Here is a 15156-nt window from a genome sequence, read left to right as displayed (position 1 = left end):
CCCACGGCTGCCCCGCCCGGGGGCTCCTGCCAGCACTGCCTCCCACGCGAACCCCCACTGCCCACCCGCTTCCAGACCCCAGCTCCCGGAGGACGGAGGACTCTCCTCGCCAAGGAGGGGCCTTCCCAGCGGCTCTGGGGGGAGGACTGGCTCCCCGCCTCCTTCCCAGGCTCCTCTGGGCCCTGGGCCACCAGCTGGGCCCCTCCAGGGCAGGTCCCAGCTCCGTCCTCTCGGGCCTGCTGGGGCTCCACCCAAGGACAGCTCGACTCAGGGAGCCCTGCCGGGCCTCGTGGGGCGAGGTGGGGGTTCTGGGGGGCAGCCAAGGGGGGCCAGCCCGCGGCGCCTGCCTTTCATGCCCTTTTATGGGCCGCTGGCTCCTCTGGGCTGCCTTTGTCTCCTCCTTTCAGCCTCTTGTGCAAGCCTCTCCCTCGCTGGGCTTTCTGGGGGAAGAAAGGCCGGGAGGAGGGGGTACTGGGGGGAGGGTGCTGGCCCCACCCCGGAGGCTCTGCTGGGGCTCAGCCAGGCCCGGGTGCCCTCCCTTCCCTCAGGGCCCCAAGTGGGAAGAAAAGCTCCTTTGCTGGGCCCTTGACCCCAGACCTTCAGCCGGGGCAGGGATCCCAGCCCAAATGTCCCCGCCTTTCCGACCGACTAGGGGGTTGCCCCCTCCGCCCCCATGAAACGCTGCCCTCTGACCCCACCCCGTCTCCGCACTCCCGGTGGGTGGTCTTGCCACAGGGCTTCCTGCCACTGTTCACTGAGTCCTTCCTGGGGCTGGAATTCCCAGTCCCCCAAGTGCATGAAGTGGGGTGGCCCCTGGCCCGGGAAAGGGCATGTGGGGGGTCAGAGCACAGAGGCCGGGGGTTCTGGGGGTGGAGAGACCGAGCTGGTTCCGGGGCTGCTCAGCACTGGCCACCCCGGAGGTTTCTTGGCCTCTGTCCTCCCCTTGGTCCTGGGACCCCTGGGACCCAGGTCAGGCTTCACGCTGCTCAGCTGTGAGCTCCCCGCATCCCGAGGGCAGCCCAGCCGGGGCCAGGGGCCAGCTCAGCGTCCCTGTCCCGGTGCCTGCGGCCAGGGCTGGGTCAGCTCCGAGGCTGCTGGCCGGTTCTAGCCGGAGGGGCGGGAGGCACCCAGGGGGCCAGCCCAGCCCAGCCCTACGCCAGGCCTCCTGCCCAAAGCCACACCACGCCCACCCCCCCGAGGGATGGGGATTCTCTAGGTCCTGCCCCAGGGGCACCCCGGCGTCCACAAGCAGACCGGGCAGGCCAGCCCTTGGGGTCAGCGGGCAGGTCAGCGGGTGGGACGCGGCCGCCCGGCGGGGATGAGCCTTTAGGGCGGGAGGGAGGGTAGCAACAGCCGCAGGTGCGCCGGGCGCCTCTCACCTGCACCGGCGGGAGCCCGGGAGCGCGGTGGGCGGGGCGTCCCGGTGGGCGGGGCCCGCGAGCCTGTGCGGCCCTCGCCCCGCCCCCAGCGCCTACCCCGCGGCCCGGGGCCTGGGCCGCCGGCTCCCGCCGCCCTGCCGTCCGCGCCGGTCCCATGGCCGGGAAGCTGCTGTCGCTGCTGCCGCCGGCGCTGCTGGCCGCCGCGGGCCTGGCCGGCCTCCTGCTGCTGTGCGTCCCCACGCGCGACGTCCGGGAGCCGCCCGCCCTCAAGGTGCTGCTCGGGCACCGGGCGCGGGGCGCGGGGCGCGGGGCGCGGGGCGGGGAGCGGCGGGGTCCGCGCGGGCAGGGGCAGCTGCGCTCCGGGCCGGCGGGTGGGGTCCCCGCCCTACGCGCTCCGCTCCCGGCTGGGCCTGGGTCCCCGGTGCCTGGCGGCGCTTCCGGGGAGACGCGGTGCCGGAGCCCAAGTTTGGAAAGTACCCGGTCGCCGAACCCGAACCCTCCGGGAGCCGTCAGGGGCGCTGGCGAAGGGCCGTTCCCTGCTGCCCGATGCGCCTCGGGCTCCAGGCACCAGACCCCAGGCCCCGGCTGGACCCGGGCACCCACCGGGCACATCAGTTCAGGGCCCAGCCTAGACCTGGTGGGCAGGCCCGGGTGCAGCGAGGCCTCCCCCTCCCCGGAGGTCCTGCCAGTGAGCAGCTGCTCCGAGGGGGGCCTGGAGCTGGGTGAGGGAGGGTGGGTGGGGGGGTTGGGGGGGTGGTCAGACCTGGCGGATCCCAGGCCCAGCCTCCCGGAGTCCAGGGGGTTCCGTGGGGCCTGGGGTGGGGCAGGGGGTGCCCCAGATGGCCTTGGCTGGAGGGACGCTCTGAGCCAAAGGCCTCCACCGGGCGGGGTGGGGGGGCCGGTGGGCTGGCCGGCTGGGCTGGCAGGCGTCCTCGGTGGGGGGAAGACTGGGGCGGCCCCTCACCCCCAGCCCTGTCTCAGGCTCTAGGGCCAGTTCTCCGTCCTCTGCCTGTTGGAATCCAGGCCCCTGGGGGCAGGTGCAGGGAAGTGGCACTTGCAAGCCGGGTGCTTGTTTCACTCTGACCTGCCGAGCCTCTCAGTTCTGCAGGCTTCCCGGCCCAGGCTCTGAGGCTGGGGCAGGGCAGGGCGGGGACCAGCCTCCCCCGGGGCCCTGGCTTCCTCATCCTCAGGGCGGCTGAGATCTCGGGGACTGGGATGAGGGGGGGTGAGGAAGAGCCTGATGCTTCCTCCTGCAGCAGCTTCACTCCCGGGGCCGGAGCTCCGTCCCCAGGACAAGATTCTGAAAGTGGCCGGTCCTGGGAGTCTGAGCTGACCCAGCTCCTGGGTGTGTGGTCGCCAGGACGGCCCTGCCCTCCGAGGGAGGCGGCTCCCGACCCGTTCTCCCCCACCAATCCGTGTCACTGAGGCTGTCCTTGGCCTCCACACAGGGTGGGGTGGGAAGTGGGGCAAGGGATGGCCTTCAGGCCCCTCGCTCACCCCTGAGGGTGACCCCACACCCTACCCCCAGTACGGCATCGTCCTGGACGCCGGCTCCTCCCACACGTCCATGTTCATCTACAAGTGGCCGGCGGACAAGGAGAACGACACTGGCATCGTGGGCCAGCACAGCTCCTGTGATGTGCGCGGTGAGGGTCCCCCGAGCGCTTGGTGCACCCCGGCCCGGACGCCCACTCACTGTCGGGCCTCAGGCCTCTCTGGCCTCAGCCTCTGCCGGCCGAGCAGCCAGGTCCCTCCGCTGGGTGCTGGGTGGGCCTGCTCCAGGCAGGAGCTGCAGGAGCCCCCACGGAGAGGCTGGGTCCCGGGCCTGGGCAGGGGGGCTGTGGGCACTGCCATTCTAGAAAGGAACCCAGGGAGTAGTGGGAAGGGCTGGGCCTGGCCTGGCCCAAGAGGGGCCTCGACATCCCAGACGGACAAGAAGGGCTCTGAGGAGCTGGCGGGCACTCACCCTCTGCAGGACCCTGGGAGGCCAGGCCAGGGGGGCAATGCCCAGTGCTTTGTCCTGCACCTGTGCACACACCCACTCAGTGCAGCCTCAGAGACTGGGTGGCACGCGGGTGGCCCCTTTGTCTGTGAGCGTCTTTGTCCTTAAGCTGCCACCTGGTTTGGGAGCCCCGCCCCCGTCCCTGCCCCCCCACCCCGTTGGCCCCCCTCAGGGCTGGCCGCCAGGCTCACACCTCCCTCCAGGTGGGGGCATCTCCAGCTACGCAGACAACCCCTCGGGGGCCGGCCAGAGCCTTGTTGAATGCCTGGAGCAGGCGCTGCGGGACGTGCCCAGGGAGAGGCACGCGGGCACGCCCCTCTACCTGGGAGCCACAGCGGGCATGCGCCTGCTCCAGTGAGTATGCCCGCCCCTGCCCCTCCGGGCCTGGGTCCCCACAGCAGCCTGGGCACAGGGTGGGCCCCAATGCCCTCAGCGGCAGCCATGGGCGGGGGGGCCCTCTTGGCCAGCACCAGGGACCCCAGAATCCTGGGGGCCACGGGGACCCCAGGATCCCGGCCACCGGGGACCCCAGGATCTGGGCCACCAGGGACCCCAGGATCTCGGCCAAGGGGACCCCAGGATCCCAGCCACCGGGGACCCCAGGATCCCAGCCAAGGGGACCCCAGGATCTGGGCCACCGGGGACCCCAGGATCCCAGCCAAGGGGACCCCAGGATTCCAGCCAAGGGGACCCCAGGATCCCAGCCAAGGGGACCCCAGGATTCCGGCCAAGGGGACCCCAGGATCCCGGGCACCGGGGAAGAAGCCGCTCAGAGGCCTCCCTGTCCGACAGTCTGACCAGCCCAGAGGCCTCGGCCAACGTGCTGGCGGCCGTGACGCAGACGCTGACCCAGTACCCCTTCGACTTCCGTGGCGCCCGAATCCTGTCAGGCCAGGACGAGGGAGTGTTTGGCTGGGTGACCGCCAACTACCTGCTGGAGAACTTCATCAAGGTGGGCCCAGGGCCAGCCCCCGAGCGGGTGCGAGCGCCCAGCCCCGGCTGACCCGGCCTCCACCCCCCACAGTACAGCTGGGCCGGCCGGTGGTTCCGGCCGAGGAAGGGGACGCTGGGGGCCATGGACCTGGGAGGCGCCTCCACGCAGCTCACCTTCGAGGCGGCCAGCCCGGCCGAGGACCCGGCCAATGAGGTCCAGCTGCGGCTCTACGGCCAGCAGTACCGCGTCTACACCCACAGCTTCCTCTGCTACGGTCGCGACCAGATCCTCCAGAGGCTGCTGGCCAGTGTGCTCCAGGTGCCCACGCCCCGCCCCCAGCCCCTGTGCCCTGCCGGAGGGAGGGAGGGAGGGAAGGGAGGGGACGGGGCCACGGCACAGGGCAGAGCCAGACAGCCGCCACTCTACCTGGGAGCCACGGCAGGGAGTGACCCAGCGTGGGCCAAGGCTCAGTGGCCGGGGGAGGGCCTGGGGAGGACCAGGCGAGGGAAGCAGGGCCAGGGCCGGACCTCAGAGGGCCTGGAGTGTCTGGCCAGGGGTTTGGTTTTTGCCAGGGGCAATGGGGAGCCACGGATTGCTCCTGAGCACAGAAGTGACGTCACCAAGTGGGCTGGTGGGAGATTCATCAGGCTGGGGAGGCCCCCAGGGTCCTGGGGTGGGCAGTGCTTAAAGTGGGGTGGTGAAACCCCACCTTCATCGTCTCCCAGACCCGCCGCCCTCACCCCTGCTGGCCGCGGGGCTACTCCACTCACGTGCTGCTCCGGGACGTGTACGAGTCCCCGTGCACCGCGGCCCAGCGGCCCCAGACCTTCAACAGCAGCGACCGGGTCAGCCTGTCCGGGAGCGGCGACCCCGCCTTCTGCCGAGGCCTCGTCTCCGGGCTCTTCAACCTCTCGTCCTGCCCCTTCTCCCGCTGCTCCTTCAACGGGGTCTTCCAGCCGCCCGTGTCCGGGGACTTCATCGTGAGTCCGGGACGGGGATGGGGGCGGCTGCCCGGCAGCGCCGGGGCCGGGGCTCAGGGTGACCGCCCGCCCGCAGGCCTTCTCCGCCTTCTTCTACACCGTGGACTTCCTGCGGACGGCGATGGGGCTGCCCGTGGCCACGCTGCAGCAGCTGGAGGACGCCGCGGTCACCGTCTGCAGCCGGACGTGGAGTGAGGTGAGGCCGGCCGCTCGGCCCCCCGCACTCATTCGCTCCAAAAGTCGAGGGGAGCCCAGCTGGCGGGGCTCAGTGGTTGAGCGTCGACCTATGAACCAGGAGGTCAGGTCCACAGGCCAACGCTCTATCCACTGAGCCAAACCAGCTAGAGCTGGGCCTTCGTCTTTCTACCCGCATTGCCGTGTGTGTGTGTGTGTGCGTGTGTGCGTGTGTGTGTGTGTATGTGTGTGCGCGTGCGTGTGTGCGTGTGTGTGTGTGTGTGTATGTGTGTGTGCGTGCGTGTGTGCGTGTGTGGTGCAGCACCTGGCTGGCCACCCCACCACCCCATCTCCTGGGGCCGGGACCTCCTGGTAGCCGGGGCCTAACATCGCCCCACCTGTGTCCCAGCTGCAGGCCCGGGCACCGGAGGCAGGGGCCCGCCTGCCCAACTACTGCCCCATGGCCATGTTCCTGCATCAGCTGCTGAGCCAGGGCTACCGCTTCGACGAGCACGCCTTCAGCCGGGTGACCTTCCAGAAGAAGGTGGGCGCTGGCAGGAGGGTGGGCCGGGGCGGAGGGAGGGCCGGGGCGGAGGGTGGGCCGGGGCGGAGGGGGGCCTCCGGGCTGCGTGGAGGCTGAGGCTGTGCCCCTCACCCCAGGCCGGGGACACGGCGGTCGGCTGGGCGCTGGGCTACATGCTGAACCTCACCAACATGATCCCCGCCGACCCGCCGGGGCTGCGCAAGGCGACGGCCTTCAGCTCCTGGGTGGCCCTCCTCCTGCTCTTCACTGCCTTGCTCCTGGCCGCGCTGGCCCTGCTGCTGTGCAAGGCCCGGCCCGCCAAGTCGCCCAGCGCCATCTAGGCACCTGCTGGGGGCGACTGCCCGGCCCTGCGTCCCCTGTTCCTCACCTCACCCCACACTCCACATCGCTGCCCCTCAGCAGCCAGGAAACCGGGTGGGGACTCCAGCACCCACTCCTACGGGGCCAGGGTGGGGGAAGGGCACCGGATCCAGCCCCTGCAGACCCTGCAGTGGGCTCATCACAGGCCTCCTGCTCCTTCTGCTGCTGAGGGTGGGTCATGTCGAGACCCACAGCTGCAACCACAGGTGGGCCTCCCGGAAGCGGAGCCTCTATTCCTATCCTTGGGGCCCTCAGACCCCACAGTGGGTCTGCATTAGGGGGAGGGTCTGCATTAGGGGGAGGGTCTGCAATAGGGGGAGGGTCTGCATTAGGGGGAGGGTCTGCAATAGGGGGAGGGTCTGCATTAGGAGCCCACAGGCTGGGAGCCGCCCTGCGCCTCCTTGTAACATTTTGTAATAAAAAGTTTGTCCTAAAGCAGCGCCTGCCCTCCCTCCCTCCCCACAGCTGTGCTGGCCACGCAGCCCCTCCCGGTCCCCAGGGTGGCCCTTGGCTCTCCCCACTTCCTCTCCGAGTCCAGACCTGGGGCGGCGCTGACCATGGCCCCCTGCTCCACGGGCCTGGCCTGGAGCAGCTGCTGGCTGGCCAGAGGCCCTGAGGCCCTGGGGTCGTCTCCGGCCAGCAGAGCCCCTGCAGCACCCGACCTGCATCAGTGACCGAGGACAGACTGCAGGCTGGGCCCGGCTGAGAGTGGGCCTGGGGTGGGGGTCAGGGAGTGGAGATGTGAGAGGGCAGGTCATGGGCAAGGCAGGCGCCAGGGTCCAGGTGGCGCTCAGAGACAGGAGGAGGGGCAGATCCTGAGGGGGTGGGAGTGGGGATGTGGAGATTAGGGAGGGTGGGAGGGGCGCTGGGCTCCATCTCCAGGAAGGAGGGACCTGGTGGAGAGCCTGGCTGTAGAACCCAGCGTGGCCGGCGAACAGGGAGACAGCGCACCTCCTGCCGATGCTTTTCCACACCCCAGAGACCCAGCTGCACCCACCTGCGCTCCTGCAGGCCTCCCCCGAGTGTGGGAGGCGTGGGGAGCCTCATGGGGAGGTTGGGGAGGCGTGGGGAGCCCCGTGGGGAGGGGTGGGGGGAGTGGGGAGGTGTGGGGAGGGGTGGAAGGTGTGGCTGTGTCTCCTGCCTACCTGGGCTCTCCTGGGAGGTGAGCTCAGACATTCTCTGTCTGGTCAGGCCTGTGTGGGAGGACAGCATCGCTGTTTTGCCCCCCACCCCCCCACCCCACCCTGTACCCTGCCAGGTTGTGAGCCGTTTTGTTTGTTTGTTTGTTTGTTGCTAATCCTCACCCCAGGAAATTCTTTCACTGGTTTTGAGAGAGAGTGGAGGGAGGTGGAGAGACATACGGGTGGGTTGCCTCCCGCATGTGCCCGACCACAGGTGGGTCCAGACAAACCCGCCAGCACAGGCTTAATGTTTCGGGAGCCCAAACCCGGCCCAGCTCCGGGTGCTGGCTGTGCAGAATGGGGGCTGCAGGCTCCCTGGAGGGGGTGCAACCGAGGGCGTGCCCTGGACCAAAACGGAACCCGGGGCCCTTCAGTTCACCGGTCGCTCCATCCACTGAGCCAAAGCGGCCAGGACTTGGGAGCCCTTTTGAAACCCGAGGGCAGCCAGCCCCATCCTGCGAGCTCACAGCCACCGAGGCCTGAGGGGGAGCCTGGGGTTGGGGGCCACCCTTGCTCCCTCGGTGGCGTGAGCCGAGAGGAGTTTCCAGGTGGGTGGGGGGCTGTGCTCTCAGGAGGCGACCGGTGGAGTGCCGCCCGGTGCATCCTGGCTGCTTGCTTGTCCGGGGCCCAGGGGAGGAGGAGCCTGTCACCGGGCACCGGGCACCGCGGACAGCTCCCGGCGGCTCCCGCGGGCTCTCCCAGCAGCTCCGGGCCGCCTGGCCCCCTGGCGGCTTCAGTGGAGAGCAGCTCCCCGTCCAGGCCTGGTGGCCGCCAGCGGCCTGGTGCTGTGCGCGTCCGAGTGCCAGCGCCGGGTGCAGCTTTGGGCACAGCTGTGCGCGCCTGGCACCTGTCCACCCGTGCGCGCCTGGGGTCCCTGTGTTCCTGGTCGCCGCGCCGCCAGACCCGCGCATGTCCCAGTCTCCAGTGGGTGGGGACGGAGTGCGAGTGGGCAGCCCCTCAGCGGGGGAGTGCGGGGCGGGGGAGCGCATGGGGGGAGGATCCCATCTTCAGCCGGATTTGTGGGGAACAGAGAAGTTCCCCGCCGCAGAGGCCGCAGAGGCTGAGCACCCCGAGGCCCAGAGAATGGGGGACCCACGGGAATGGGGGAGGGGGAGGGGCGCGGAGTGGAGGCGCGGTCCCGCCCCGCAGGTGGGGCGCGCAGGCGCACTCCCCGCGCTGCCTCCCGGCGCCGCGCCCACAGCCCCGATCCTTTGCCGCAGCGTCCACGCCGCCGCCTCCTCCTCCTCCTCCCGCTCCTCCCGCTCCTGCTCCGCGGCCGCCGCCTCCTCCGCCTCCGCCCCCGCGGCGCCGGGAGCCCGCGCCCAGCCCGGGCGGCGCTGCCATGCTGCCCCCGCGGCGCTGAAGGATGGCGACGCCTGTGCCCCCGCCCTCCCCGCGGCACCTGCGGCTGCTGCGGCTGCTGCTCTCCGGCCTCGTCCTCGGCGCCGCCCTGCGCGGGGCCGCAGCCGGTCCCCCGGGTGAGCGGGGGCGCTCGGTGCGGGGCGCCCGGGGGCGGGGGTCGTGCGCGCGGCGCCGCGTCCTTCCAGCGCCGCCGCCCTCGCCCGGCCGCAGGCCCCGCAGGCCAGGCCCGCCGCGCGGGGTGGGGCGCACAGGCCCGGCCGCGGAAGGACTCCGCTGGACGGGGCTCGTCCCCGGGTTCCTGGTGGCCAACGCGAAGTCACGCGCTTCTGGTCTTTGTCCGTGAGCCTGTCTGTCTGTCTGTCTGTCTCAGGGGACTCAGGGCCTGCGCCTGCTGTCAGCGGCCCGTCCTGTGCGCGCAGCTGGCGTGCGCGTCTCGGGTTGCGGGTTGCGCGGCGCGGGCCTGGCCCGGGTCTGCCCCGGGGCCGGAGTCACAGGCCTGCGCGGGGCTGGGCGCGGGCCTGCTTTGCTGCCATGACCAGGTCTGACAGTTCCCAAGGTCTTGACAGCTCCACCGACCGACCGACTGACCGACGCACTGAGGCTTAGGGTCCTATCCTGGCTTCAGTGGGGGCAGGAGGGGCTTCCGGTTTCAAGCTTCCTCCCCACCTTCTGCCCTGGAGGACCCCGCATGCTGCCTTCTGTGCTGGGATCTGGGGGCCACCTCCCAGGATAGACTCAGGCAGAAAGCCAGGAACCGGGGGTCCTGGGAGACCCTCCCTGCTTCTCAGGTTCCAGGCGGTGGCGGCCTGCAGGGCCCCGGGCCCCCGTGGGCCGAACTGGGACACGCTGTGCCCACACGTCCCCTCGTCCTCCTGGCAGCCCCACAAGGAGGTGCTGTTCTGAGCCCATTTTACAGACGAGCAAACGGAGGCTCAGAAAGATTACGGGGCTGGGATGCTGATCTGGGCAATGTTGTCTGTGTGTGTGGCTGGAAGAGGCCAGAGCAGGGCCGGCTTCCTCCTGGGCACAGCACCCCTGGGTGGGGGGCTGGCATGACCAAGACCGAGAGAGGTGCCTGAGGAGGCCGGAGGGCCAGAGCCTCGCTGGCCAGGGATGGCAGAGGCTGCCAACTGACAGCCTGGCCGCAGGGCCTGCCGGCGGGGCCTCCTGAGGAAATGGGCTGCAGCCATGGCGCTGAGCCCCCGGGGTGGGCAGCAGCCATGCCAGCCAGCTGCTCTTGACTTGAGGCTCACCCAGGGGTCCCAGCCACTCTCCAGATGCCATTGTCCCCGGAGCCTTGTGCGCCCTGAGGCCGGAGCGGGGACTGTCCCAGGCCCGACAGGCAGCAGCCCCCTCCTCCTGGGCTGGCGGCTGGGAGGGTAGGGAGGCCCCTGGACACAGGCCCTGGAGCCAGGCTGGCCCCTACCCTTGGCCGGGTGCACTCTGCGCTCTCGGCACCAGGGCAGGGAGTGGAATGCCTGGTTCCCGGGCACCCGGCTGGTGGGTGGGGCCCAGACGGACCGGCTGGCACAGGCTTAATCTTTAACGAGCCCAAACCCCGGGCCCAGCTCCTGATGTTGGCGCCTGTGACCCAGGCTGTGCAGAACGGGGGCTGCTGCGCTTTCTGGAGGGGGTGCCTACAGCCAGGATGCCTGAGTGTCTGGTTACCATGGAAACCGAGTCAGACCAGCGGAGGTCAGGAGAAGAACAGAGCTGGGCCTTCCCCGGCCCCTCACGTCACCCTGGGCCCCAGGGCCCTCCTGCCACGCGAGGGCCTCGGCTGAGAGGGGTCCCCGACCTCCAGAGGGACCCCCACCCTCCCTTCCCCAGCACGGTCGGCTCTCCTGCGGGGACCCCACCGGCTCTGCTGGCTCCCGTGCCCAGTGGCCGGGCCGGTGGCCGAAGCCTCAGGACCTTCCTCAGCTTTGAGACAATTCACCTTTCACTTTATTTTTAAAAATATATATTTTATTGATTTTTTTACAGAGAGGAGGGGAGAGGGATAGAGAGTTAGAAACATCGATGAGAGAGAAACATCCATCAGCTGCCTCGTGCACACTCTGTGCCCTCAACCAAGGTACATGCCCTTCACCGGAATCGAACCCGGGACCCCTCAGTCTGCAGGCCGACGCTCCATCCACTGAGCCAAACCGGCCAGGGCCATTTACTTATTTTTAAATATATTTTTTACTGATTTCAGAGAGGAAGGGAGAGGGAGAGATAGAAACATCAATGATGGCCCTGGCTGGTTTGGCTCAGTGGATAGATCATTGGCCTGTGGACTGAAGGGTCCCAGGTTCGATTCCAGTCAAGGCCACAGGCCTGGGTTGCGGGCTTCATTCCCAGTGGGGGCCGTTCAGGAAGCAGCCGATCAGTGATTCTCTCTCATCATTGATGTTTCCGTCTCTCCCTCCCTCTCCCTTCCTCTCTGAAATCAATAAAAATATATTTAAAAAAAAAAAATAACATCAATGATGAAAGAGAATCATGGATCGGCTGCCTCCTGCACGCCCCCTACTGGGGATCATGCCCGCAACCCCAGGCAAGTGCCCTGACGGGGAATGAACCCTGACCTCCTGGTTCGTAGGTTGCAGCTCAACCACTGAGCCACACCGGCCAGGCCGGTTCTCCTTCTGCATCAGAGGGGAAACCGAGGCAGACAGGGCCACTGCTCTCCACCCCCCAGTGTCAGGATGGGATCTGTTGGCTGCGTGTGTAGGACACGGGTCTGGGCCCCACATCAGGAACTGGGCCAAAGTGCCTGGCGTCCCTGACCCCTGGCAGCGGTGGTTTGGGGAGCAGCGCCACCCCCCCCCCCCCCCGCAGGGCCGTGCAGCCCCCCACACCCTGCCTCTGGCCTTGTATCCAAAGCAAGTGAGACTGGCCGCCTCCATCCAGGTCTCCCAACCCTGCAGCTCCTCTGCCCGGGGACAAGCTGGAGGTGGGACATGGGGGCGTGACTGTTCTAGGCCGGGCACCTAGTCCGTGGTGCCTCCCAGCTCTGCCCGCTCGGGCTGCAGGCTGGCAGGGCAGGGTTAGGAGGGCAGAGTTGCTGTGGGGGGGGAGGCGGGTCGCCAGCATCCTTGGCTGCTCCTGAGCCAGAGGGAGCCCTGAGGCACCCCCCCCCCCAGGGCTCCCCGTCTGGCCAGAGGCCTGCTGTGGGCACCCCGAGACCAGAAGCAGGATGTGGAGGCTGAGCGGCCCTGCCTGGGGGAGTTGGTCTGTCGGTCAGCGAGGGTCAGTTTCCGTCCGGAGGGCTGGCTCCCGCTGGGGAGTGGACCCTGGGGAGTGGGTGGGGCGGGGAAGTTCCGATAAGTCGCCGGCTGTTTGTCTTCCTGGTTCCGCTCCCCGGGCAGTGGGAGGAAGGGCCCACCCAGAACAATGGCCAGAGCCAGCCGGGCGGCCCTGGTCGGGGAGGCGCCTGGGACAGGGCTGCCTCTGGGAAGGCCCTGACCCTGCCCTGCCCCTGCTTCCTTTCCAGATGGGGCCACCTGTCCTGGGAGCCTGGACTGTGCCCTGAAGAGGCGGGCACGGTGCCCCCCGGGGGCTCACGCCTGTGGGCCCTGCCTCCAGCCCTTCCGGGAGGACCACCTCGGGCTCTGCGTGCCCCGGGGACACCGGCCTCTGGGTACGGGAGCAGGACACCCCCTCCCTCCCCCGAGCGACACATCGCCCCCCGCCTCCGCTCCCGGCCCCCTGACGCTCATGCCACCTCCCAGCAGCCTAGCGATCCTTCCCAGAGGCTCCGGCCAGAGCCTGGTGGCGGACTGCGGCGAGAGGCAGCCGGTGGGAAATGCCAGGGGCACCCTGGGAGAGTTCCCCAGGCCTGGTCCCTGCAGTCTGCCCCACCCCAGCACCCATCGGGGCCTCTCCGTTGCCCACTCCTTCACTCCTTGTGCACCGGGGGCGCCCACTTACCAGCCCGAGCCCAGAACTGAGTGGGCCCAGGTGTGGTGGGCAGTACCGAGGGCTGCTGGGGGCGCCGGGCGTCTGAGCCCGTGGGCGGGCTCCTGGGGGAGGGTGTTCCTGGCAGTGAGGGGGGAGGGCTGAGACCCATGGGCGTCTGCTTGGGGCCTGTCTGGCCTGCGGAGCCCACCCCAGGGAGAAGGGGGCCGAGCCACCAGCGCCGCCCGGAGCTGCCCACCCTCCCGGGGGAGGTGTGGGGACGGGGTGGGGCCGCTCCCCGCTCCGTGGGGAGTCACGCCCTTCTGGCAGAGAAGGCGATGGATGCACTGATGTTGTCCTGATGCCCTGCCCACCCCTTTGTGGGTAATGGGTGGGGTCAGGGGCACCCTGCCCTCCTCCTGGCCTGTGCACACTCCCCCAGGACCTCCCCGCTTGCCCCGCCCACACGTTTCCTGGGAATGCGGCTTCTCACACAGGGCTCCCCTTCAGTTGTCACCATGGCAACCCCGGATGACAAGGGGCAGCTGGGTACCAGCCCAGTCCTCAGGCCACCAGTGCCTGGGAGGAGCCCAGACGGGGAGGGAGGCTCTGGGCCTGGGGACCAGCTCCAGGATGGAGTCACCTACAGCTGGGGCTGCTGGGAGGGGCTGGGGCTCCGCACCTGATGGTCCCTTCTCCTCCCAGCGGAGGGTCCCCCCCAGCCCAGACTGGAAGATGACATTGACTTCCTGGCCCAGGAGTTGGCCCGGCAGGAGGCAGGGCGCTGGAAGCTCACGGCCCTGTCCCAGCAGGAGGCGCCCCTTCGGCTGCTGGAGCCCGGTGAGAGTCCCCCATTCCGCCCAACCCCCCCTTCCCATCTCCCCGCCTCCCGACCCAGCCCCGTCCTGTTATAACGGCCTTCTCTCTGCAGCAGCCACCCTGGGGCTCTCAGCCAGAGGCCAGGGCCCCGGCCTGGGCCTCCCCTCCACCCGGGGAGCCCCCGCGCCCACACCCCGCACCTCCCTGGGGTCTCCCGTGTCGTCTGGGCCTGTGCACATGTCGCCCCTGGAGCCCCGGGCTGGGCGCCTGGACGGCCTCGCCCTCGGTAGGTCTGGCGGGCGGGAGGCGGGGCTGCAGCGGGAAGGCGCCCTCACGGCCCTCTCCCTGCGCCCTCTCCTCCCCGCAGTGCTCATCTTGGCCTGCTCCGTGGCCGGCGTGGCCGCCCTGGCTGTGGCTGCTTTCTGCTGGTGCAGGTGAGCCGGCCGTGGGCAGGTGGGGGGGCAGGTGTGCAGGCTGTGCCCCGGGGTCTCAGTCTCCGCTCCACTCCCCCAGGCTCCAGCGAGACATCCGCCTGACCCAGAAGACCGACTACGCGGCCCCGCAGGCCACCAGCTCCCCCACCACGCCCAGGATCTCGGTGCGTGGCCCTGTCCCCCCAGCTCGCTGCTCAGCCCCCCAGCAGCAGCCTGACCCTCCCTCCTGCCCCCCTTACTCCTCCCCCACAGCCGGGGGACCAGCGGCTGGCGCACAGCGCCGAGGTGTACCACTACCAGCACCAGAGGCAGCAGATGCGGTGCCTGGACCGGTGAGATGCCCCCCCTGAAAGCACCCCCACTCCAGGCCCCGCTGATCCCACCCCCAGGCCCAGCTCACCTACCCAGAGCCCACCACCCCGACCCCCACATGGTCATGGCCAAAGAGACTGAGCCTCCCCCCACCCCCCCACCCCCTGCCTGGGCCCCTGGCCCCTGAGGGTGGGGAGGACTGGCCGTTCGTACCACAGGCATAAAGAGCCACCCAAGGAGCTGGACTCGGCCTCCTCGGACGAGGAGAACGAAGATGGGGACTTCACGGTGTACGAGTGCCCCGGCCTGGCCCCGGTGAGTGCAGGAGTGGGCGGGGCTCACCAGCTCCTGGCGGGCACTGCTGCGCTGCCCACCTGCTCCCTGGGCCGCCGAACACCCGCCTTTGCCCTTTGCAGACGGGGGAGATGGAAGTGCGCAACCCGCTGTTCGACCACTCCTCGCTGACCGCGCCCCTGCCGCCGCCGCCGTCGCAGTGACCGGAAGACCGTGCCCACACTCTGAGGACCCCACGGCCCACGGGTGGGAGCCAGGGACCCGCATTTCCCAATAAAGAAACCACGTTCTGACCCTTGGCCGTTCTTGTGGCTGGACTGGGGCGCCCGCCGGAAACCCCTTGTGGGGACAGGACACCTCTGTTCCCCCTGCATCGGTCCCCTAGAGTATGGACCCCCAGAGGAGGGCGGTGGGGGCACCCTGAGGCCAGCATGGACGGGGATGCGGGAGACAAGCCCCTAAAGTGCTTTCAGATCTGAGCTTCGGTGCTGGAGAC

At 69.6% G+C, this 15156-nt stretch overlaps 2 protein-coding genes across 3 annotated transcripts; both read left to right on the top strand.

Annotated features, from left to right (window-relative positions):
* The first annotated feature begins 1479 nt into the window (after positions 1-1479).
* Positions 1480-6674, top strand: ENTPD2 (ectonucleoside triphosphate diphosphohydrolase 2). Its single transcript, XM_070430238.1, has 9 exons — positions 1480-1650; positions 2908-3025; positions 3585-3735; positions 4174-4333; positions 4406-4633; positions 5041-5295; positions 5372-5491; positions 5879-6013; positions 6130-6674. Exons 1-9 carry the CDS (start codon positions 1534-1536, stop codon positions 6331-6333), a joined length of 1488 nt encoding a protein of 495 aa, XP_070286339.1. The 5' UTR covers positions 1480-1533; the 3' UTR covers positions 6334-6674.
* A 2068-nt stretch (positions 6675-8742) lies between these two features.
* On the top strand, positions 8743-14953 carry NPDC1 (neural proliferation, differentiation and control 1). 2 transcript variants are annotated; one of them, XM_070430229.1, is made up of 9 exons: positions 8750-9032; positions 12398-12544; positions 13507-13641; positions 13733-13906; positions 13988-14054; positions 14134-14218; positions 14307-14386; positions 14585-14681; positions 14783-14953. In XM_070430229.1, the coding sequence occupies exons 1-9, from the start codon at positions 8921-8923 to the stop codon at positions 14861-14863; spliced, it is 978 nt and encodes a 325-aa protein (XP_070286330.1). In that variant the 5' UTR covers positions 8750-8920; the 3' UTR covers positions 14864-14953. The 2 variants fall into 2 exon arrangements, with proteins under 2 accessions (XP_070286331.1, XP_070286330.1); XM_070430230.1 differs by lacking the exon at positions 14783-14953 and having other exon boundaries at positions 8743-9032; positions 13733-13910; positions 14585-14672.
* Positions 14954-15156: the final 203 nt, after the last annotated feature.

The sequence above is a fragment of the Myotis yumanensis genome, unplaced genomic scaffold, assembly GCF_028538775.1.
Source record: "Myotis yumanensis isolate MYYU_CA2020_CCGP unplaced genomic scaffold, mMyoYum1.0.hap1 SCAF_12, whole genome shotgun sequence".
Lineage (NCBI taxonomy): Eukaryota > Metazoa > Chordata > Mammalia > Chiroptera > Vespertilionidae > Myotis > Myotis yumanensis.
This window is presented reverse-complemented; position numbering and strand designations above follow the sequence as displayed.

Excerpts from the sequence above, each read along its gene's own strand:
- ENTPD2 (XM_070430238.1), top strand. The coding sequence starts at position 1,534 with ATGGCCGGGAAGCTGCTGTCGCTGCTGCCGCCGGCGCTGCTGGCCGCC. Across the intron at positions 1,651-2,907 it reads GGGAGCCGCCCGCCCTCAAG|TACGGCATCGTCCTGGACGC; the intron begins GTGCTGCTCGGG and ends CCCTACCCCCAG. Across the intron at positions 5,296-5,371 it reads CCGTGTCCGGGGACTTCATC|GCCTTCTCCGCCTTCTTCTA; the intron begins GTGAGTCCGGGA and ends GCCCGCCCGCAG.
- NPDC1 (XM_070430229.1), top strand. The coding sequence starts at position 8,921 with ATGGCGACGCCTGTGCCCCCGCCCTCCCCGCGGCACCTGCGGCTGCTG. Across the intron at positions 14,055-14,133 it reads GCTGCTTTCTGCTGGTGCAG|GCTCCAGCGAGACATCCGCC; the intron begins GTGAGCCGGCCG and ends CCACTCCCCCAG. Across the intron at positions 14,219-14,306 it reads CCACCACGCCCAGGATCTCG|CCGGGGGACCAGCGGCTGGC; the intron begins GTGCGTGGCCCT and ends CCTCCCCCACAG.